The 23,661-nt window shown below is 41.0% G+C and overlaps 1 protein-coding gene across 1 annotated transcript in view; it reads right to left on the bottom strand.

The window, feature by feature from the left end:
• The window catches only part of scai (suppressor of cancer cell invasion), a 47,788-nt gene that overhangs the window by 22,361 nt on the left and 1,766 nt on the right, over window positions 1-23,661 (bottom strand). The window contains exons 2-4 of the mRNA XM_022229399.2: window positions 22,735-22,830; window positions 17,019-17,105; window positions 5,367-5,465 (exon numbers count right to left, since the gene is read on the bottom strand). Of these exons, the coding sequence (XP_022085091.2) occupies window positions 5,367-5,465; window positions 17,019-17,105; window positions 22,735-22,830 (282 nt within the window). The remainder of the gene's footprint in view (window positions 1-5,366; window positions 5,466-17,018; window positions 17,106-22,734; window positions 22,831-23,661) is intronic.

Below are 23,661 nucleotides of genomic sequence, written 5' to 3'. Positions count from 1 at the left end.
GGTCATGATGGTAGCAACTTGGACACCACACCACACATGTCCCTGCACACAAGCACGTGTGCCTGTATGATTCATGGACAACTCCTTTTGAATGTGCCGTGATACTGGACACATGATAATGATTTCTACCGATTGCAAGTCTTTAAAAGGAAGGGAAAACAACGTGATTGCTGAGGTCGTTCCTCCGAAATGACAGGATGTAGATGGGGGGGTGGAAGCCGCCAGCACTCTATAACCGAGCGCTGACAGCCTGCTGCTGGGAAGGATGACTAGCACTATGGGGTGGACCCTTGGGGCTTTGGCAGATGGACGTGTACTTCATAATATGAGGCTTGAGGACGAGGGAAAGGGAGGGTCGACGTACGGTAATTAATGGAGGAATTTGTGGATTCCGTCTGCTCGTCAAGTGACGGCTAACTCTGCCAGGCATCTTCAGGCAACGTTTGGCACATTGGCTGCACAGACCAACCGTGAAATGGAGCAGAAAACTGGGGCAATTTGAGACATTGATGCATGTGCACTTCACACTGAAGGTAAATGCACGTCAAATCAGATCTCCGGGTCAGAAATAAAAACGTGACAGCAAAACAGCTGACTGAGCGAGACTCACACAAGAAACCAAGGACAAATAGGGGTACAATATGAGTAATTCCAGAAATTTCGGGTCCATTTTTTTTGTGTCCCTGTCACATCTGGCATACGATTTTGTAAGTTCAGAACACATTTTCTTATTTCCAAGAGTGATGAATTACCAGTAAAACAAATTACCTGCCAAACAAATAGTAACAGTTTGAAATCAATTCCGGTAATATTTTTCCCTGTCAAATAACAAAGGTCAGATGTAAAAGGGACACAAAAATGTCACACTTTTTGGACCCCTCATTTCCGGAATTACCCATATACCGGTGCTGGCTTGGATGACTACAAACTTCCACACGTGTACAAATCAGCATCACCGGAGGATTTTACATGTACTCCGAGCCAGGCAGTGCTAATTTGATTTTCCACAAATTATGATGTACATGTATTGACAGAATAAAGTGCCCATAATGCCTTGGTACACACAGTACTAGCGCATATGTACCGTACAGTGTACTGTGCTTGGGTGGCAGATGTGTTGCATTTCTTGATTTCTTGCCCAAGGATACAATAACACGCTCATAATGTAATGCATACATGTATATTTTTTCCTTTTCTTTTATTCTGAATGTGAAGAAGTACATGTAATTCAACTTTCTAGAAGACACAAGTACCACAGATTCGGGGTTTTTCAATGGCAACTGTTCCAACTTGATGTACCGTAAAATTCTGCAGCCAACCTTCGCAAATTAGGGATCACGGGGTACGAGTCGTACCGTTTGAAAAATCTTGAGATTGAATCTTCAACGTGTGTACATCACTGACTATACATGTACATGTACTCATGCCTGCACACCTTGCAGACCACCTCCAACCAATCTATCCCCCTCCCCACTGGCAATCCTGAAGCACTCGACTGTGAAATTAAAATAGGTGAGGAGAAGCACATTTGTTGCCCTTCAACATGACTGGTATGACTGGCCATTAGTTATGCACGTACCCGTATCTCAATCCATGCATGGAATTGCACCATGCGTTGAGACGTGTCTACGGGAAGATCCGTACTCAGACAAGAAGGAAGCATGGCACCCAATTTGAGTTCGAAATTACGGGAGAGTTACTCATCATGCATGGTGATGAACAAAATCAGCTAGGGTTTTCAAATATTCAAAAACTACCGAACAAGCCAATATACAAGTAGCTACATATACATGTACATGTATACATACAGTACGTACATATAAGCAACAAATTCACTTGAACATTGGGAACACCGGCCTCAAAAATGATCCTTTCTGTTTAGTTACAAAACTCATTTACATGTACATGTGCCTTGATTGTACATGTACATTGCTCAGATACCTGAATGTATAAATAGACATGTATGCAAATGTATGCAAATTTCCAAACACAATGCACACTCACAATTCAAACACTGATTGGTCAAAATGCCACCAGCCACAGGCGCACACTAGAAAGCGGCCACCTGAGCATGGGTAATGGATCCGAAACTTTCACTGCGCCAGATTTGTCAACAGCTCAGCCTCTCCAGGAGGAAATTCCCACTCTCGGGGCTGTCTCAATTTGGCAGGGGAAAATCTCTGATTATGGGCCCATCAGCATGCCGCCGGGAAAGTCTTTCCCTCCATTATGAGCTTTGGTTTTGTCCTTGGTTTTTTTTCCCTCCGGCTCAGGCGAAAGTGACACTTGCTCTTGTCACTGGCAAAAACATGGCTAGAATTTCAAGTGTTTTGGGTGGTTCTGAACTGTGAAGTTGTGCCAGGTTGCGATCTACATGTCCCAGGTATTCCTTGCGCTAGATGTGTGGGAATAAAGTCAAAGGTACCATATTGCTGCTACATATGCACACGTACAATGTACTTCACATTTGCTGCTCTGAATGAATGCATGCTACATGTACAATCAATGGTTAACTCTATTGTAGCAACAATGCATATTTGATGAGAAAATTTTCACAGCATGTGGGACCATAGTCACATGTACATGTACATGTGGGAACAGTACAATGCATTTCCACTGTGTGCAATGCACCGTACAAAACCAGTGTAAACTGAACCGGCAGAATTTGGTGTGTACATATATATGACAAAAGTTGTGTGAACAGCCCCAGTCATTATGTGCGCACTGTGCAAATAGCTGTCTACACAATGAAGAAGCAGATTAAGTATTGATGCATGTACTGATATAAGTACATGTACATGTAAATGATCTACATGTACCAGGTGCGTTTTTTTCCCCCTATTGTACATGTATATAAAAAATATCTACCGCACATGTACATGTACTCGTAATGTGCAGTTCTGGTTCCCATAAACCAAAAAAAAGCGTGTCTAATTTGCGACCTGCTCTGTGAAAATGTGTCACCAGTTGCCAGAGCCCCTTTTCAGTAAACAGGCCTTGCAAGGATCTCACACCTTGGGCAGCAACGGGAACCTTACTTTTGGAAACAGCAATAGGAACCCTCAACATTTCATCAGGATGCCAAAATGAGCGATGCATCAAAACAAGGAGCCAATTGAAAAATGGCCGTATAACTCGTTTTCACAGAATGGGTCAAGTTTGTGGGAAGAAAATAACACGTAGATTTGTACTACAACAACCCGTCAGGCAATTGCATACACTGTAGTACTACAGGCATGTACCAAAGCGCAGACTGCATACATGAACATGTACAATGTATATTTTTCACTCACGGTCTCAGTGTTCAATAAATCATTTTTGTATACAAGCGCAAAATTAGCCTGTTCAAAGCCGAAGGAAGTGTGTGAATTTGTTTTATGTCTTGTTTGACTTGTAAAATGAATAATTGAGACGGAGCTCCCTGGGTGAGCACAATAAGTTATCCTATATGGCAGTATTGAGTTATGCTCAAACAGGGAGCACTTTGATCATGGACGCCATTTTGAATGATTACTGCTTTTTTTTCCTCTCCATTTTCTTAATTCTCTAACTGCTAAATATTCTCTAGTCCCGCATTTGTCCATCCCTGAACTTGTCTACCTCTTGGCCAACTTCGTTTGGATCATCTTCTTGTTTAATCTTTCCCTCGCAGCTTCCTCCTTCTTCATCTTCAGGGCAGCCCCGCTGGTACACTCCCCGGACCTTTCAGGGCAATCTCTCAACCACAACCGGCACTGAGCTTGCTCACAAGCCCCTATTAATGTCAGCCCCACCTGCTCCCGTTACAAAACCGCACGCTCCTGGGTTCTTCTTGTCCACAATTGCTCCTACTCTTCCCTTAGCATCGAGACAATATCTTGAGAGCTTCCCACAGCTCATTCTTGGAGCTTTTTTTCGCTGCAGCTCTTGTCAGACAGGTGCTTTGGTATCAAACCAGTTGGTGAAACAAAATTGAACTCATCTATTTTGTAAAAAACTGCCCAGGGAAAAGACCCAGGTTTCTGAACAAGTCAATCCAGGCATTTTGCCTTTAAAACCTGGCATTTAAACTGTCGCAAGTGATACAACATTTCCTAATCTCTCCATCACGAATCTGCTCTTTGTACTGTAATCCTGGAGGGAAGGATAAAACACAACTGAAGAGGAGAAAGAGAGAGAGAGGCTCTGAAACTATCTGAAGCTTCCCCGTTGTTAAAATGACCAAGAGAGACGCTGTGGTGTTCAAGGGGTGGATGGCCCTCCACGGTGCAAATGACGGCAATAACTGTTGATGAATCTGGGTTTCTAGAACAGATGAGTCCACGGTTGGCACTCTGGATGCGGAGCCCCCCCCATACCCGTGTCAGATTTCTCCCCCCTTAAGTACACACTTTGTCAGAGGTTCTGGCTTATATCAATCTTGGTGGTTTTTATTCATGCGTTCATTGATCTGCTGCTATGAGCTTTGCTCATCAAATGACACTGATGTTCCAGAGGTCTACGACTATTGCTTTCATCTAACAAGAAGACAAACTTGCTTTGAGGGAGGTCCCTCATAAAAAGGACAACCAGTCAATAGAAAAAATTCCCAACGTAAGCACTTTGGCGCTGTGAAATGGGGCTTGTTTTTTCCCCCACCTGTGGCCTGAAGTTTTTCTCTTGATACGATAATTAGGATGGTAATTTTGAAGGTAACTACCCACGTGACAAATTTCTGGCCAATCAGATTTTCACAATCAAAATTCTACTGCAGTGCTGGCAATGATGCACCACACAATTTTGCCGCTTATCTGACGAACCGGCAAATCAACCGTTCTGGTGATTTTCAGATTTTATCTCATAAACTGACAAATAGGTTGGACAGCAGTATCCAAACAAAGTATTGCTCATTGAACCAAAAATACAAATTAGGAAATGATTTCAAAGTTTGTATCTTTTATACACAGAGATCAAAGAGGGTTGAATTAAATATCGAAAATGAACACGCAATAACTGCTTCACTGAAAATTTTTTTTTCGAAAACGGTGATATCTGATTTTTGTTGGTTCATCAGATATGCGCACAATTGTGTGCACCAAAGTTTTGTGCCCATTCTAATGAACAACAAACAAATGCAAATGATCTGCCATTCATGCTCTATGTTAAAATGCTTGCGAATCAGAGCCACCTGGTAAATGCACTCGGGAATGAGGCTGTATCTGAATCTACTATTTTGAGGCTACGACTTCTGGCTCGGGACAGTGACATGCCGTGGCAAACATCCAAAGCCAGAACCAAAAATGGTCTGTTCCAAACATAGCCTCGGTGTCCTTCCTATCCATGAGCCACACAGCAGGCTCATTACAGTAGCTAATGTTGCCGAGGCAAAGCCTATGGTATATACTCACCCTTTCTCTCGGTTGACTTTGGAATAATATGCCCTGGAACGGATGGCCGAGTAGAACGAGAACGCCTCGTTTAAATAGTTTGTTTCGCTCGTTCTTAAGCTGGGAATGAAAAAAAAAGGCAACTCAAAATTAACCTCTGCAACAGAAAAAAAAAATTAATAAATAAATTCACGGATAAATGTACCGGTGCCGCATCCATGTAGCTATGGATGTAAATATACATGTATTACTTCCAGAACATCTGTTCTGGCAATACAATAATCATCAAAGAAAAAAGTATACATATTCAAACTGACAACCAAAGATGCAAGAAAAGAATTTCTGCTGGTTATGTCATCAACAGTCTGGCCTTACATTTTGACATTCATGCCAAGGTACCGTACCGGCAGAGGCAAGTCAAGGTAAGACTCTTAATAAGAAATGAGATATAAGCAATCCGCTTGCTCTCAATTTTATTTTTTTTTTTTTCGCTTCTTACCGTTCATGCATGTACAATGTTCATGTCCTGTGTACCGGTACGTGTCCTGCACCCAGCAATGTCAATGACACAACAACCCGCTGAGGAGTAATTTCCTTCCAACGTCGTGCGGCATTGCCTCAGCAATGCTCAGATCATTATCAGTGCTTGGGCTTTCAGAGATGGGGAGGCAGGAGAAGAGAAAGACAGAAAGCCCAGGGAAGATTCACCCCTTGTTATTTTTCCCCTTAAAGCAGGGAACATACAAGTGCATGCACTCCTTCACTGATGTGCTGAAAACACTGTGGCAATCCCTACAATACCTGACTTACAGGTAATAGTGTTTGTCTTTAATAGAGGACAGGACACCAAGGGTGCACGTCCCTATTAATTTTTTCTTTTTCTTCTGTTTTTTTTCTTTTTTGGGGTAACTCTTCCTCTTCCCTTGCTTTTTCTTTTGTTCCCAACTAGTTATTTAATAGCTTTCCGCAACAGAAATTATCACCAGAAATGCCCCCGGGGCCTGCCATTGCAACCACAACATCTCTGTACATTTCTAACTCTGAGCCATCAAGTAAATTTCTTCCAGTTATTTGAAAGAGACTGCAAATTGTTGGACCATGTACAATTTTAGTCGAGTTGATGCAGAGGTGCCATTTCACAAATCGAAGCAAAGGCCAACTTTGGCATATTCTTTCACTTTTTTAAATTAGACTCGTTTGCGAAACCTCCGTCACAATGTCAATATTACAAGGATCTTAATCTAACAGTCCCAATTCCTCCAATTTCAATACAATTTTACATACACCCTAGGGGGTTAGGGTTTTTTTAATGGAAGCAGAGGCACAAGTACACAGCCAACAATGACGCAACCAACATTCACCGTAGGAATGTCCCTTTAATTCACTGTATCACACTGGAGTCCCTAGCGCCTCGGTGCCATTGTGTGTGCTGAGTCAGTAGAGAAACCAATAACAGACAGTGTGCCACGGGTGTAGACAACTAATGTAATTAGGCACATTTTACATAATTGGTGTACCTTCTGATTCTCTTGAAATTAACAAGTGGTAGCGTTTAGTGATAATGAAATTACTTAATTCCTGTGATCCACCAGACTGACATTACTGTTTAAGAACAGTGTAGGCAAACGTGAACGAATGACAGTTAAATGCATCTTTTATGAGAGAAACTCAAGCCACAGGTACGGTACATGTACATGTACCGGTATATGTAGGTATGGTAATGAAATACATGTACTATGCTGTAATTACAATTTAATTACAAAGTTACCAGTGTAGTTTGATTTCCGTGGATTTCTGCGGGTATGCAGTTTTGTACATTACTCACAAGCTTGGTATTGCATATATACACTCTACATGTACATGTATGTACATAAACATGTACATGTACATCAATGCCTAACATGCGTGTACAACTTTGGTCACTGATACATGTACATGTACAATGTACCATGTGGGGTTTCAGTTGACTTCGGTGCATCTGAGGAATTTCCAAAGCCTGATGTTTAATGAAGACCTGAATAAATGAATATGTGTATACACGTACAATGTTCATGTACCGAAAGGCCTCAAAAAACAGTGATAAAACAATCAGTTCAGTTCAGTTCTGTTGAATATATACATTAATTGCAGATGCAGACACACTTAGCCTGGCCTCAAATTCCGGATCTTTAGGGTGATGGCCATTTTGCTTTTGATGGTGACAACAGAAAGTACATCTTTACCACATGACCTTGAGCCCCTCAAAGCCCTTCCTGATCCATTAAAATCCACCAAAGATTTTGGAGGATTGTGTAGGATTGAGGAAGGCTGAACCCAGCCAATACTACCATACATACATGTACAACTTCATGCTCCTTGAAAGTCAAAGAACAAACTGACTGCCATTGGTTTTCTGCAGAGGAGGACTTTGGAGGATTCAGCCAGGGTTTCATCTTAGATTGAAATATATTTACCCCTGTTCCTTCCCAGCTTAAAATTGCCAGTCTTCTCCTTGGAAAATCTTTGCAACTGGCACCCTTCGGTGCTGTCTGAGGCCATAGTTCCACTGCACCAAATACATGTATGTAGGCTACTGGTACTTTGGAAAGAAATGCGAGGACTTGCTCACCAGTGCCAAATATTTAGGTGATTATGTAAATTTTGAAATAGTAAAATTGCCTGTCCAAATGTTTCATTTGACTTTCCTGGCTAGACGAGATGCTGAACTCAGCACTGTTTGTAGCAAAAATGTCCAGGGTTCTCACCAGTTAGTACATGTACTATGTATCATGTCTAATTACTGAATCAAACAAAATCCCACAACACAACAGTAGGAAGCCTGTTGGCTCCTACGGAATCTAACAAAAAAGTGGATACATACAGGTTCAGGGCTCATATTAATAAGCTCCTATAAAAGTAACATTTACCAAGTCAAAGGATTAATATTTATGAGAGTACCTCCTGGCAAATGTTAGCCTGTTCACAAAAACCCATCAATGTAAATCAAATATGAACAGTTACATACATTAATAATCAATCAATTGCTATCAACCACTGACGCCAACAGCTGGCAATCAATAAATCAATCAATCAATACATGTACATGATATTTACATGTAGGTAAGTGACAGCCATACTATGAACTGATGGACTGACAGGACGGTATCTAACACAGACCATTTCCATAATCAAACCGACTGGCTATCTGAATGTCCTGATTACTTTAAATTTCCTGATGGCTTTGAACAGTTAAATTACAGCCAACGTTTTCCCAGCGTCAAGCCCTCCTGTAATCCCCCTGATGTCGTGATAGCCACGTACTGTACATATATGTGTATGCCGAAACAGAGCGTGAGCGGCAGGCACAAGTGGAAAGTTGGCCCCGGCGAACCCTCAGCAGCCATCAGACCAAGAGGCGACGGCACTCTATGCATTTATGCAACAGATAACGGCTTCTCCCCAGTGACTTGACACCTGCAACCTCCCATCTCCTATCGGTCCCCGCAAAACTCATCCATCTGGGTTTGTTTGTTTTTTTTTTCCACCTCCATTTCCCATTTCAACCTGCACAATTGACCATCTTGAGTTTCAAGGCATACATGTATGTACCAATGGGTGAAAGTTCTTGCACAACGGCCACCTTCATCAGTGTACAAGAGTTACATGTACACGTGTACAAGTGCATATATACCATACGTTAGAAACTACATGTACATGTACGTCCATCTGTTGTAGGTAAACCGGTATGTATTTGTAATGCTAGTGAAAAGGCAGTGGGAATCAATACGGGCGATTCACAATCATGCGCCTTCAATAGTTTGCAATGCGTTGGCCAATCACAATGCGCGAAATTTGTCGACCCTTTGCAACGCGTTGGCCAATCACAATGCACGAAATCCGTTGATCCAATGCACGTTTGAAAGCTCTTGGAGGCACACTATTGTGAAACGCCCGCATTGCAATAAAATTAACAGTCACAGTGGAACCCCTTTTACCTTGACACAAACTTTTACCCTCATTACTTACTGTCAAATCCAGACAACAGTGTGATGTCTCTTCGCATCATGCAGTGCAGTAAGGTCTGCGTCCTGCCAATATTTTAAAACGCACACCTTTTGGGACGTTAGTTTGGATCTAATTAATTACCTCAGAGCACAGCGCTCCAAATCAACCTGTGGCAGTTCTTGTGTCAACAGTGCGATTGCTTAATTGCATACACGTACTAGTACACTGCAACCTTCCAGCTCAGTGTAACTCACACCTTGTACACCTATTATTAATCAGTCTCCGTTTTTACGTGGCAACAACCGGACCATTTTAATTGTTTCCAGCCAAGCAAAGGGACATCAATCTTCATTCACCCAGAATGCAATCACGACTCCAAGCTCCCAACAGGTTCCCCGGCCTGCCCGTAATTGTCAACTCGAGGAGCTCTCTTTCAGCTTCGCAGGAATAAAAAGTACAGGTATAACAAACAGTGGGGAAAAAAACAAACAAAAAAACACAGAGTCTGTCCCACGAGAATTGGCGGTTTTATTAGCCGACGGGTGACAATCAGGGGCCAGTCAAAGACGCTGATTGCCATGGTGTGCAGTCACACACTGTTTGACTTGCAATGTGGAACGAACGAGCTCCGTGCATCTGTGCACTAGGCTAGACGGCTGAGTACGATAACTCCACTAAGATCTCTATTCGTACATGTACGTGCCCTTACATGTATGAGTTGGTTTTTTTTTTACCAAAGTACATCCAGTTTGCTAGAATCCCAGCTAGTATTCCCTCCGTGACTAGCGCAAAAATCTCACAGCAGTCCATCCAGTTTAAAAAAAAAAAGGTCATTAAACCATCTCCTTGAGCACATCAACATCCTACAGTTAGTATGGCTGAGTAAATCTATCACCAAACCCATCAACCCAGTCCCTGAACTGGAAGGATGGTGTCAATGCTGAGTATAGGCCTAATTGCATTCCTGGTATGAGTTTAGTTCCCCCAGTGCCCTAATGAAATTTCAACTGAGAGCTTGACCACTTCTGGCAACCCGAGTACCTACAAATGATGATTAATGGTCCCCATTCTCCCGTTCCCATGAACTTAAAGGGTGCACGGCCAACTTACAAGTTCATGTACGGTAGGGGGTGAATATTTAACTAGTCTAACTTTAGATAAACATATGTGCAGTTCATGAACATGCATACCATCCAGTCAAATAGCTTGTAAATCTGAAATTCCTTTACTATTGTCGCGGTTGGAGGTTGCTCCATTTATTGCACTCACGTCTGGGCAAAAGGGGCAACTTTCCATTCACAGGGATTTGCACGTTTTCATCCTTTTTTGCTGCAACATGACAAAAATAACTGAAACCTTACAGTGTGGGAAATATTCAAAAAGGGCATCAAGAGTGAAATAGTTAAGTCAATAATTCAGATTTTCCCCATAGACCGCAACACTTTGAGTGTTGAGTGTGAAAAGTGGAATAGCCATCAATTGACCAATCAGAGAGAAGAATCAAGACTCAGTGACGTCATTCCGACTGTGAGAATGGTGTACAATTCACATTTTTACAGTGCATGGACCGAATGTACACTTTCAGTTTGAAAAATGTACGGGTACACTGTACATGTACATAGATAGTCAAGCTGTCAATTGTTCTAAAGTAATCAGTTTATAAATTGAAGAACTCACAGTGACTCGGGCTGCACTTTTACAAACCAAACATTTATCTTCATGCACGGTGTCATGTATGTACATTGTACCCATAATTAAATCCAGCAGAGCTAACGTTACAACCGTGCCTGCTGCGCCTTGCACGGAATGGCTGACGGTATACCGGTACCTCGCACTTTGAGATTCTTTTCTCTCCTTCCACCTCTACATGTACCTGTCGATGTCTGTCCGACAGAACTGTTTTCTTAAAGCCGCACGTGAATTTGATAATTGACAGTGACGGCCAACAGGCGAGCAACGAGGACACGCGTTATCACACCTGGAAAATAACTGAATTGCAATATATAGAAGCCTGAAGTGTGCCGCAAGCAATGACCATCACACAGGATGACCACTTGATTGCACTTATCCTTATAATTTATCTCTTTTGGGGGTTTTCATTAATTTTCTTTCCAACTGTGACGAAATCTGGAACTGTGTAGGCCAGAGAGAAACATGTACATGTAAGTTCCCTCTCTGTGCAAATAAGTTTGCTTTTATGACTTATTCTGTCAGTTCCGTGTAAATGTTTGAGTGTACCAGTGGTATTTTCCACAGAAATCAGAAATGAGCACATATACATGTACATGCACAACTACAACAATTTCCATGCACAAAACAGTGACTTTGTGCAAATGCTACATTTCCTCTAAATATGTATAATGTACACATGAATATTCATGTGGTAATTTACATGTACATGTATCTTCAGCATGCATGCACTTGCCCCAGTACACGTGTACATCCCAGAAGAAACATTCAGTAGGGCCTCCTTAAACCTCATTACTGTCTCATTATTTTTGCCTTCTCAGATACTAAAGGGAAATTCCAGAGGAGCAATCGGAAGTTTGAAGGGTGCATACAAAATGTACATACTCAGAGCACACAGGTGCAGGGGCACACAATCACTATGGAATGAGTGAGGACTTCCTCAGATACAGTCTAATAAACGAAGGGAGGAATTCAAAAGAAAATGGGACTTTAACACAATAATCATGTGCAATGTATCATCGATTTCATTTTGGATAGTTTTTAGAACATACCATAAAATGTGGACATTGAAAATTTGCAGGAAGTTTTGAAAACTTGTTTTGAAAATTTTGTACCAGTGTACTTTTTGAGTTGGAATATGGGTAGCAATTACATGTACATGTACATGTATGTACAACAGACACACTGGTACAATATTCTTCTCCCTTGTCTGATTTTTTCTTATTTTACTGGTGGACTCGTGTGGAAGTGAGGGACAGCTCCACAGGGGAGGAGGAACTGAGGAGAGAAGAGATCTTTAACCCTCTTTGTTCCCCCAAAAAAGTCCCATTACTGCAACCTCCTTTGTACTGGTACAGTACATGTACATTACACTTTAAATGACACCACTTTCTTTAGTCATTTGTCTTGCATCTCGACCATGATGCATGTCTCTGGGGTCTAGGTGTACAGAGATGCATCACTGCAAGGGGTCTTAGAGGACACCAGAAACTCGATCCAAGGAGCAGACCGGCCGCTGGGGAGCGACTGTAATGAGTCTGTCAGATCAGTGTCTGCTTGCGCTGCTGCATGGCAGGACCGAGAGGGAAGAGAAAAGATACCAGTAGATGTCTACCCCAAATCTGTTTGTCTCATCACTCGGGGGGAAATTACTTATTATTTGGCTGGGATTTTTTTTTTCTCTTCTCTTTTTCTGGGGGGGGTGGTGAAGCTGAGATGGCAGAGGCTCGGTTGAGTGATCATTCATGCTGACAATCTCTTGGAAAATGTTACTTTGTACGAGGCCTAAATACATCTCTGTCATCCGATTGGTGGATCGTTGATCACACGTCAGTGAAATATTTGTCCTGATGCACAGAGCTGCCCCTCTTCGAGAAACAGAAGTTCCATTCTGCCACACATGTACACTGTAGCTCTTTATTGTGCGTCAAGATAAATGTCTAAACTTGTAGTTGATGTATGAATTTATTCAGCCAGGGATTCGGGGTTTGTACTGTATAACCGGCTTTATTAATGCAGACATTCAAGAAACAGATACATGTACTAAGTTTCCACACGTGCAATGGAACCTTTTTTGACGACACAGATGGAATGTTCCATTGCACAAGGCTAACACCTTTTATTATTCAGTACATTCAGTACATGGGCAGCTGAGGTACCTAAAAACGAATCGGTTCATTTATATATTTTTTTCTATTTACTGGAATACATGTATGCAGTGTTTACTTCAAATAACTAGCTTGAATTTCTGACAAAAATTGTACTACACTGTATACCAAAGTACAGGGAACAGTAGCAGGTACAAACAGTGCATGTACATGTACACAGTACACAGTGTACAGGTAGATGTACATGTAGCAGGTACATGGACCAGTAGCAGGTGCATACAATACATGAACATGTATATGCATGTACAGTGTCAACCGGTATTGAATAGCCTGTGAAAGTGAAGCTATGTCCAATTTGTACACTACACATGTACCAACACATATTTTTGTAAAGTTTTAACCAGATATTTAAATGCCAGAGAATGTGTCAACGTGACACAGTCATTTACCTGCAATACATACAGCACAAGATGAATATGTACATGCACATGTATACTGTTGACTGTAACATGTCTCCCTGATCTTGATGCAGAACAAGATATATATGAATGTACATGTACATGTATTTTGCGTCAGGGAGACGTTAATTTTAATAATGGGTTTTTGCCCTCACAAACTGATCTCATTTCCACTTCCAAAAACAATCCCACATGATTTCCACCCCCCCTTGCCAAACATATCAACATGGTTTGCCTTCCACAATCACAGGTCATTTACAGTAACTAGCATGCTGCAAGCATTCAAGGAAGCACGCTTTCAAGGAAGTAAGCTGTGCAATGAAGCCCATTCAAGCAGGCTTCCTTCAATTTATACCGGCCTCCACGTTTTTCAGTCCTGAGCGCTGACATTAATATCACCAGGGCAAATATGATCAGCATTGCTGGCCACTGCCAGAAGCCAGCAGGCCTCATATCCCTCCTGACTGAGTAGCCATTGACACCTAGTCACGCTGACGAGGTGCATTAACTCTCCAGCTTTGATTACACATTACTCCCTCCCCCCCCCAAAAAAAACCTCTTGAACAGGGTCGCTACGTGTCATGGGTGAATTTTTATGCACTGTTCATTATGATGTTATTTGCAACTGGGGCGGAACTTGGCCTTTAATGAATATTTCCACGCTCATTTAAGGCTACAAGAGTACAGTACAAAGGACAGGTACATGCTGCATGTGACTTGTGTACAAGTTGGCCCTAATGGTACATGAAGACCCAAACAACTAATGACTGGTTTTGTTTGTTTTTTTTTCGATTTGGATGAATTGACACTGTGTACACATACCGGTATGGTGTATGCACAATGTGTACGTGTACTGCACATGAACTCTTATTATATGCACCTGTACTTTGCCAATTGATTGTTGAAAAAATCCATCAATCATTCAACACGCTGTGGATGTACATAAACACATTAAGTGCTTGTGTAATTTACAGACATGTGCATGTATACACGGACTTCAAACACTATATGAAATACAGTACATGTACATGCGGCCACAGCGCATGTATGTGTGAACACACGCACGTATAGCACACTTGCACCTGTACAGACATGTACATGTACATGGTCCAATGAAGACATGACATGAAGACAAAATACATGTACAAGTATTCCACCTACTGTACCGTGTTGCCATTTCTTTCTAAATACAGGGTACAAGCAACTGCACCCCACCCGGCCATCAACAGATGAAAGTGTTTACAAGCGTTAGAAGGAACATGTCTACATGAGACCACCTATTCTTAGGTACAGGACGTGTACGTGCAGTGTCGTTGCTGGAACAACAAGTACTGCATGTACACTCAAAGGTGAAAGGTTCAAATCCTTGATGAATTTTCCCTAGTTCACAAAACTTACAGTATGTATAAAACTAATGCTTTATTTCTCGAAACTTGGCAAAACCATCTGAAACCCTTCTGGAAATTTTTCACACACCCCAAACATCCGACCCGCAATTCCCCTCCAGCACCTAAATTACCCAGACAAGTCTCAGCTCTGCCTCTACCAAGTACAGTGTATGTGTTTTACCAGCTAGGCAATGATACAGACTCCAGTTGACCATGCTCATTTACTTAAACCCGACTGAGCATACACGCCCAAGCTGGTAATCTAATTCATTACAATTCTGCAATTCCGGTAGTCCCATCCATTAACCTGTTACGACCAAATCGAATCACAACGCCTCGACCGTCGTCGGTTCATTGAGATTCTTCCTCCCGTCTGTTCACAGGAAGGGGCTGTTATTTCTTCGTTAGCGATAGCCAGCGGACAACCGGTTACATCAACAAGTTTTTTTTTTCCCTTCTTCCCCGGTAGACTGTGGCCAAGTACAGAAATGGCTTGTAAGGAAGATGTTATTCTAGCATGGTGCCGATGGTTAAAACAAGGATAGTTTGACAGTGGAATAACTAACAGTGACAATCATTTCCCTCTGACGACTAGGCAGATGTATACCTGTACACGTGTACAGTGAACGGTCAAATCCTAACTTTCTATTAATTGGTGGATCAACTGAAATCAGCAGCTGCTGCTTAAATTATGCAGGCCCTCAATTTTTTTATTGATTTGATTGAGTAACAGTTTCCCATTAGCATTTGGATCAATCAAACGGCCAGGTTTTTTGTCCACTCACTATATAAATAAAGCTCTAATCAACAACTACATGTACATGTACAAACGAGCAAGAACTCCCTGGAGCATTTTTTTGGGGGGGCTGGTGCATTTTTACAATCCTTGTTGTCCACTTGTATGTAACTTTCAACTCCAACCTTTCTGTGTCAGTTTCATATTTCTTGCTTAAATTTTAAGCATTTTAAGCAATTTTAATTTTATGTTGGATGTTTTAATTTATGAAGTCTTCAACTTTTATCTCTTTCACCCATCTTAAACGGAAGTCTTCAGATGTATACATGTACATGTATAAAAATGTTTAGGATTCACCCAAGAAAAGTGTAACTAAATAATTGATGTATATTGAAACAAAATTTAACTTTATTTAATTTTTGTGAGTTCTTGTGTTCCATAAATTTTGTTTAACAAATGTTGATGTACACGTACAAATTGCACTCCATACTTCTTGACCTGCTTTTTAACTTTGGGCTGAACTATTGTAGCTTCCGTCCCAACCAATCAGTCCAGAGTATTACCACATTTGGGCATAATGACCCTTCCCTATTGATACAGCAATATTTGTCCAAATTCCACTTTCAATATCTCAAGTTGGCAAAGATGAATTTTAAATCCCATCGGTACAAACGTGTTTTACAACTTCTAGTTTATGTCTGTAGTCAAGTTTTTAAAATACAACAATCATCTACTAAAACAACGAAGTAATACCTGTTGGCTTACTTTATCTATTCTACAGGGGTCATTTTTATGATTACCACAGATGAGGTGTGGGAGCATTGTTGGGGGGAGAGGGAGACTCTGTATACTACTTCTATGATAGAAGAATTTGAATGCATCATTATAAACCCTAACCCTCCTCAAGCCTCCAAAATTTTTCAGGCAATTTTGGAAGATTTTGAATGATTGAGGTAGATGGCAAAAGCGCATGGCAGATTGTGAAGGATGCCATGCTTGAAGTCCTGTGTTAGACCTTGAGTTGTTTATGCTTAGTTGTGCATAAATTCAGCCCAATGTTTCTTTTGAATCAACCGCACTGCTCAAGAATGCCATTTGCACTGCCTCAACCTAACGACAGGAACTGCCGGAGGATTTTGAAGGATTGAGACACTAGGCACACCTCCGAGTAACATTTCCAAGAAATTTTGGAGGATCTCAGACGACTGAGGGAGAATCCAAATTTTTCACCCCCAAATCGGAGGACTGAGGAAGGTCCCTAGCAAAAAGGTTAGGGTTAAGGATACCATTTGGAGTAGCTTTATACTTACTAGTAATGGTAATATAACTGCCCAATTTTGGACGCAATCTCTCCAATCTGCCAGCGCTTCAGGCCATAATGTGTGTCCAAGACTTGCCTGCATTGGGAGCACAAACAAACACTTACATTGATCAATCACATTGTATTATTACAAAAATGATTAAGAAACCGGTCAGCTTTTTCTATGATCTCCCGACAACTTTGTAAGCAATTTGTTTTAATAACAAGTACTCTACACGAACAAGTAGCAATACATGTACATCATATTGCACGATGTGCTTTTAATACTAAAAATATTCAGTAACTTTGATATAAGGTAACAAGCTAGAGGCACATGTGGGCTTTTTCCTGGTTGAACACCTTGTGCAAAGTTTGCAAACCTAGCCATCACGATGAACTAACATGACTAATGCCTGTCGACACTAAATGATGTGGCCTCATCAGGCATAATGCACATTGGCAGTGGCTTGTACCTGTACAGACCTCTACAACCACCAGTACCAGTCTGAGGAAAATGCACCACACTTCACTTGAAGTGTTTCTGACAGTGTGCCTTTTAAGGCCCAGTTCAGTGGTTTATTGGAACTGTGGATGTTCATACCCACCACCCCACCAGCGACAGGTGCAATTTCCTTTTAACAGGTGCAATTAAATGAAATGTTACATACATGTACATGTATGTATCTGCTTGCAGGTTTGTTATTTGACTATTTAAGTCCTTGGCAGTGAAAACTTTCAGTCCAGAGGGTTATCTGTGATAGAGGTATGTATACACATGTAAGTACATGTAACATCACCTGCCTATTGCCTTGTCTCAAGAAAAGTTCATTTTAAAACCAAACGCTCGTATGAGTAGAAGTTGGTAATAAAGGTTGGAGACTATGGTACCGTAAGACCTAGGGGAACTTTCCCAGCTGGTGCTGAATCGACTTGATTAGGAAATCTGCCAGTGCAGTAGCGATCCATCTCCTCCACTTATTTGAGGAATTAAGATGTAAATTTATACTACATGTAGCCGGGGCAGCTTGGGGGGCAGTGTCCCCAATAAAGAAAATGCAGAAATACAGATGAGACAAACAAAGTGAGATGGAGGGCAGGGCGGAACAATCAGTCCAGGTTTTTATGAAATGGTTCACTACATGTACATGGAGAAAAAACAGAGAGGAACTATCCAACCTTTAACGTGCAATCGTTCTCGAGTTTCAAAAGGGGACAAGCAGCAGTTGGCAAAGTCATTTAGGGAAGAGCACAGTGAGATTTGTTTTGATCTGCGATAGTAGGGTGGGATCTGGAGCAGCCTGGCGCCTGCCAGCGTTTCAGGCGACTCAACGCCAGTGGTTGCCACCGACAGATAGATAGAGTTTCACCATCTTCATCATCGTCGTCGTCGTCCCCATCTTGGGGATGATGAGCACAATGCTGATCGTCACCATGATTCACATTTAGTTAAATACCGGTATATAGTATAAGGGAAAGGGGGGTTATGTTGACCACACTGACGTGACCATATTCCAAATTTCCTTTTAAGAAGTCTTCGTTCAATTGTCCCTTTGCCTTCCACAGATCTGTTCTCCCTCTGATGATGGCCCGAAGATGGAGTAAAGAGAGGGGGGGATTAGGCTGCAGTTTTAATCTTGGAAATTGGCCAGAGGGCAGACAGACTCGGAGGCTGATGAGGGAATATTGGATTGGTTTTGCCATAGTGTTAAAAGGGGAGAAAAGATTTGCTAGGCATTTAACGTCACAAAGTTTAATTCAGCGTGGCTTTGGCTTTTAAAGCAGTTCCTGGCCAAATTCTTGCTGGAAGCTGACGAACATGTACCACACAACAGGTCTCCCAGAGGGTAGAAATACAATTATTTTCCCTCGATGCAAATTTTTTTTCTCACCTTTTCCAACTGAAAACGAGAGAATTCCAAATTTACTATTTACAAAGGACGAGGACTGATGGACTCTGGACAGCAAATCGTCTAATAAATTCATTTAAGAATTAAAGAAGACAAAGATTATTTCAACACACTAATAATAATGTACATGTACAGTACATGTTCGTACATTGTATCGGGGTACTTCTTTACAAATAAAAGTACACACATGTATGTAGGGTAGCAAAAGGGTTCTGTCACCCATATTAAAACAAAATTAACAAAGCCAATTGCACAAATTATACCTACATGTATGCAAGGACCAAATATAAATAATGTTTGCTGAAATACACCTCCTGCCAAACACCAGTTCCAGCATTCATTAGCATTTGAATGGACTACAGGCAACGCGTCTTGCTGCTCACTGCTACTAATGAACTTGAGCTACTGGTAACCGCAAGGGCAGTGCATCGTGAGGAAAACAACGTGCATCAGTACTCAGCAAAATCATGGGCAGAGCGGGAACGGATGGGTGAGTAGGGGGGGGTGTGAATTGATCCGACGGTTTGGGTGCGATTTCACTCGAGGAGAAGCATATGGTGTACACAAACACGCATGTCAATACAATGTGCAGGTTCAGTGGAATATGTGTCATGCTAACCGAGGTACCGGTACACTGTGGCAGTGTATCCACTAATGTAACACCATTCGTGTTATGCCTAATGTACAATGTACATGTATTCCCTGTATAAGCGTATGCATACATGTACATGTATCAAATTACACTTTTTTCTTCAGATTAGCGAAACAATGGGCAGGCAGGATGTTCACTCTATCTTCACTTGGAAATATGAGTAAGTTTCTTGTTTTGGCAAATTGTGTGAGGTAAACTGCACATGTACACCTAAATGTACAGTACATATACCAGTGCATGTACATGCTTGCATAATGCAGTTGGGCAGCAAACGTACATGTACGCTTTCGTTCATTGTACATAAATAAGTCTGTGAACTTTGCTGCACCCCAATCAAACAACATGTACCAAAGACACTTTTTACAAATTTATTTCCAATTTAACAATTTCCCCCAATTTTTCCCACAAAACATTTTAAGGGTAGCACCATCAAAAAGCCCCCTCCCCCCAGATCATTTATGTACATCTCCGTGTACATGTACCGGCACATGTAGCTGTATGCCAGGTACATGTACATGTAACTTGTTACAGTACAATAAATTTCTTCTATCAACATCTGAATGTTGTGATACATGTGCATACTTTCATGTACATGTATACCAGGCTCACATGTACATATGCGTGTTTACACAAAATGTAGCCCATTCACCCTTTGACAAGGTATGTTACCAGTACAAGAGTTCGCAAAACACAGAATTAAGGAATTTGGCACTAATAAATTAAAGTGATGTTCAATTCTTCTCGTTCAGTGCACTATGGACGAAGATCTATATCGGATAATCCAAGAAATTGTCAACAGGGGAGAGGCACTTTCCCTGGGGGGATAGTAATTGCAATCAAAATTGACTGCAGGCGGGACTTTGCCGGTCCACGCCTCAGTGGCACTAATCACTCCTGCATCAGCTTTTAAGCCAGGCGACAGAATATTTTTTTTCTTTTTAAAGGCAACTAAAATCAAGCTTTTAACTTCATGCACAATGCCGTACAGGGTGCAGACTTCACTTTCAATTGCGCTGTCCACTCAATATCTTCACAAGCACAGAGAGCCAGATTTTTTTATTTCACCTCCAATCCTTGGAATCTTAGGGTCCTAGAGCATCACATGAAGGCGTAAATGTACGTGCACGGTGTACATTAAGTTATGGCATGTTCTTCATAAAATGGACCAAAATGCAACTCCGGATGTCATTTTTCAGAACTTTTAAAAGAGTGACTATGATCACGTACAATACAAATTAGCACCTTCAGATTTATAAGAATGATTATTTGGGGATAATGAGACATAATGTGGACATTTGGTCGGCTACCAGTGCAAATCAAATGAAGTTGAATTCATTTAAAGTTTTACGTCAAACTGTTGCACCAGAGGAGAATTCAGTATATTTTTCAACTGATGTATATGTATTTTGAAACACCTAAGAAATAATTTAAAAAAGATACAAGCCATGAAAAAAAGAGCAAAAATTGACGGAAAATGATGAGGAAAGTTTGACTCTCTTCATTCTCTTACCGTTCATAATCACTCTCACTATACCAGCATATCTGCCAGGTCTTATACCTTTCAAAAATTATCCTTAAGTTTGGCTGCATCAAAAATGTATAATGAGTACAATATGTTCGTTGCAAACGTCATATTTGACAGAATTTTGATGACGTTTTGAGAATTTGACCAAAAATGCTCGACATGTTCGAGAATGCCGAAAACCCTGTCACATGTAGTGCTTGAAAACTCCACGCGTGATGTTTATTTTGCCGTTTATTTTGGAGATATCCCTGCTGAAAATTGTATTAAAATTGTTAACTCTGCGCATTAGATTTTCGTCATGAATCTTATTTTATGTCTCGGACGTCATTTTTTTTTAAACATCATTCAGTATGACCGATTTTCTTTCAAAAAACCTTGGTCCAAAGAGAAAAGCCCTGGAGCGTCGCCATTCCGTGGAGGGGCTCATAAATATCGAATGAAAAAGCGGGCACACTATCTTGGTTGATGTCAAAGGTTAAACAGGCCAAGATGCAGCGAAACGTTTCTCTAACGCCACCGTGAGATAATGATGGAAGCCGCAAAATCACCACGATCAGTATTTTGGACTGCAGTTTTTGGAAACGTACTTGAAGAAAATGTGATCAGTCCAGTTGTAAAATGATGATGGTTTGGGGGTGCTTTTTTGCATTCTTTTTTAAAGCTTGTGTTATACATCGATTTTGATTTTACTCGCTATTTTTGCAGTCGATTTTTTTTACACTAATGACAGAATCTAATAATGTTCGTGACTGCCGACTTCGGGACCCGATTGATTGTGGGAGATGTTTTTTTAATTTCATGATTATGGTTTTAATATGTGTAAATATTACCACCTTCACCACATATAAATCTGTGTAAAATAACCACAGGGATTATCACTCCTCGGTACATTTTATTGGCTAGGATTTCAACAGGTTGAATTCACATCTGTCAAAAATGCTGACTTCAACTGGTTGTTCACATCCGTCAAAAATGCTGATGTTCCAGACTTTAATTAATTACATTGTAACTCCAATCAAGTCAAAAGATGGACACAGTCATCATTGTTCCAGATATCAGCCATGACCTCCCTCATTACATCTGACATTGGGAATTAATTCACTGCTGTTCTCCTCAGGAAAAATGAACCTCCAAAGTTGAACATCATCTAATGGTCCATATTTTGAGGAACCTGCCTTATTAACCCATATGCTGCCAAATTTATAATCAGCAGCCTGTATTTTTACATGCATATAGTGTACACAGTCAACTTCTGTGGAGTTTCGTCAATTTGTTCTTTCTGCGTGTTTCAGCTTAACACTTTTGCTATTGTGGATTCTCTCATATCTAAGACTGGAACTGACGCGCACATAAATTAGTCTAGCAGAATAATTCGACAAGACGCCATTACTTCATTGACACTACACTCGCATCAGTGTGTTCTTAAACTTAAGAAAGTGTATTCGGCAAGTCACAGCATGGACCATTAGATGATGTTCAACAACTGGCCATTGAAGCATTCAACGCACTGCCACCTGCATGCCAGTGTGATGTAAACAGACCAATAGCTATGTTTTGGTAATCCTGATCTTCCTGGATGAAAAATTAGTCTGTGTCAGGGCTTAGAGATAATACCACAGGTCCGCAGTTAGGATCTGCTTACCTGTTTTGCTGCTGAAACTTCCAGAGCTTTGTGTACACGTCGAAGGTCCTTCCAAAATATGACTGCCACTGTTTGTGTCCGTACTGTGGGAGATCTCTGGAGGAACAAAAGGTACATGGACAAACAGTGCAACTGACTTGTGGAATGGTAAAATTTATACTTGCAGTGTGAATGTAATTATAATAGGTGTACAGGAATGTACATTGTAATTTTTGAGGGAAGATATAGTACACTGGTCTACATGTACATGTATATTAGTATGTTAGTTTGGCTACCTTTGGACATGAAGTGGACAGCTTACATGTAAATACGTGCCGTAAATAAGTAACCTGACAACCAGAGACTACTACCAGGGGGAATCTTGCCACTACTAAACCATACATGAATGTTGACCATGTCACTATACATGTACACATGTACCTCAAGCATACCGGTACATGTACATGTACGTAATCAATGCCAAAAGTGCTCATTTTCTCGCTGTTCCGCTTTGCTACAAAAGCTGGTATTTTGAGCTGAGCTTTCAGCATTTATCCTTAAATATGTTGATCACTTGTTCAAAAAGATGTACATACATGTATATGTGTGTACACGTTTATCATTCAGGTAAACGTACATCACTCTGATGGTTGTGCATAAGTTGCAACCTACAAGTACAAAGAAGCATGGACACACACATATTGTATAAAATTCCACGTGAAACAACATTGCAAGTACATACATGTACATTCGTGTGTGTATTCATCCGACTCAAACTCATTTGTATACATATATACTGTACATATATCTACATGTAATTGCACATTTCACATTCAGTGAAGTTACAAAATGTAATCAGCATTGCCAAAGTGATGCAGGATACATGTACATCAACCAATCTCGTTTATTTCTCCACAAACAATACGGCAAGTATCACAGATTTACAGC

The sequence above is a fragment of the Acanthaster planci genome, linkage group LG11, assembly GCF_054643075.1.
Source record: "Acanthaster planci isolate LZ-2023a linkage group LG11, COTS_SCS, whole genome shotgun sequence".
NCBI lineage: Eukaryota > Metazoa > Echinodermata > Asteroidea > Valvatida > Acanthasteridae > Acanthaster > Acanthaster planci.
Note: the sequence above shows the minus strand (reverse complement) of the source record. Positions and strands in the feature narration are given on the sequence as shown.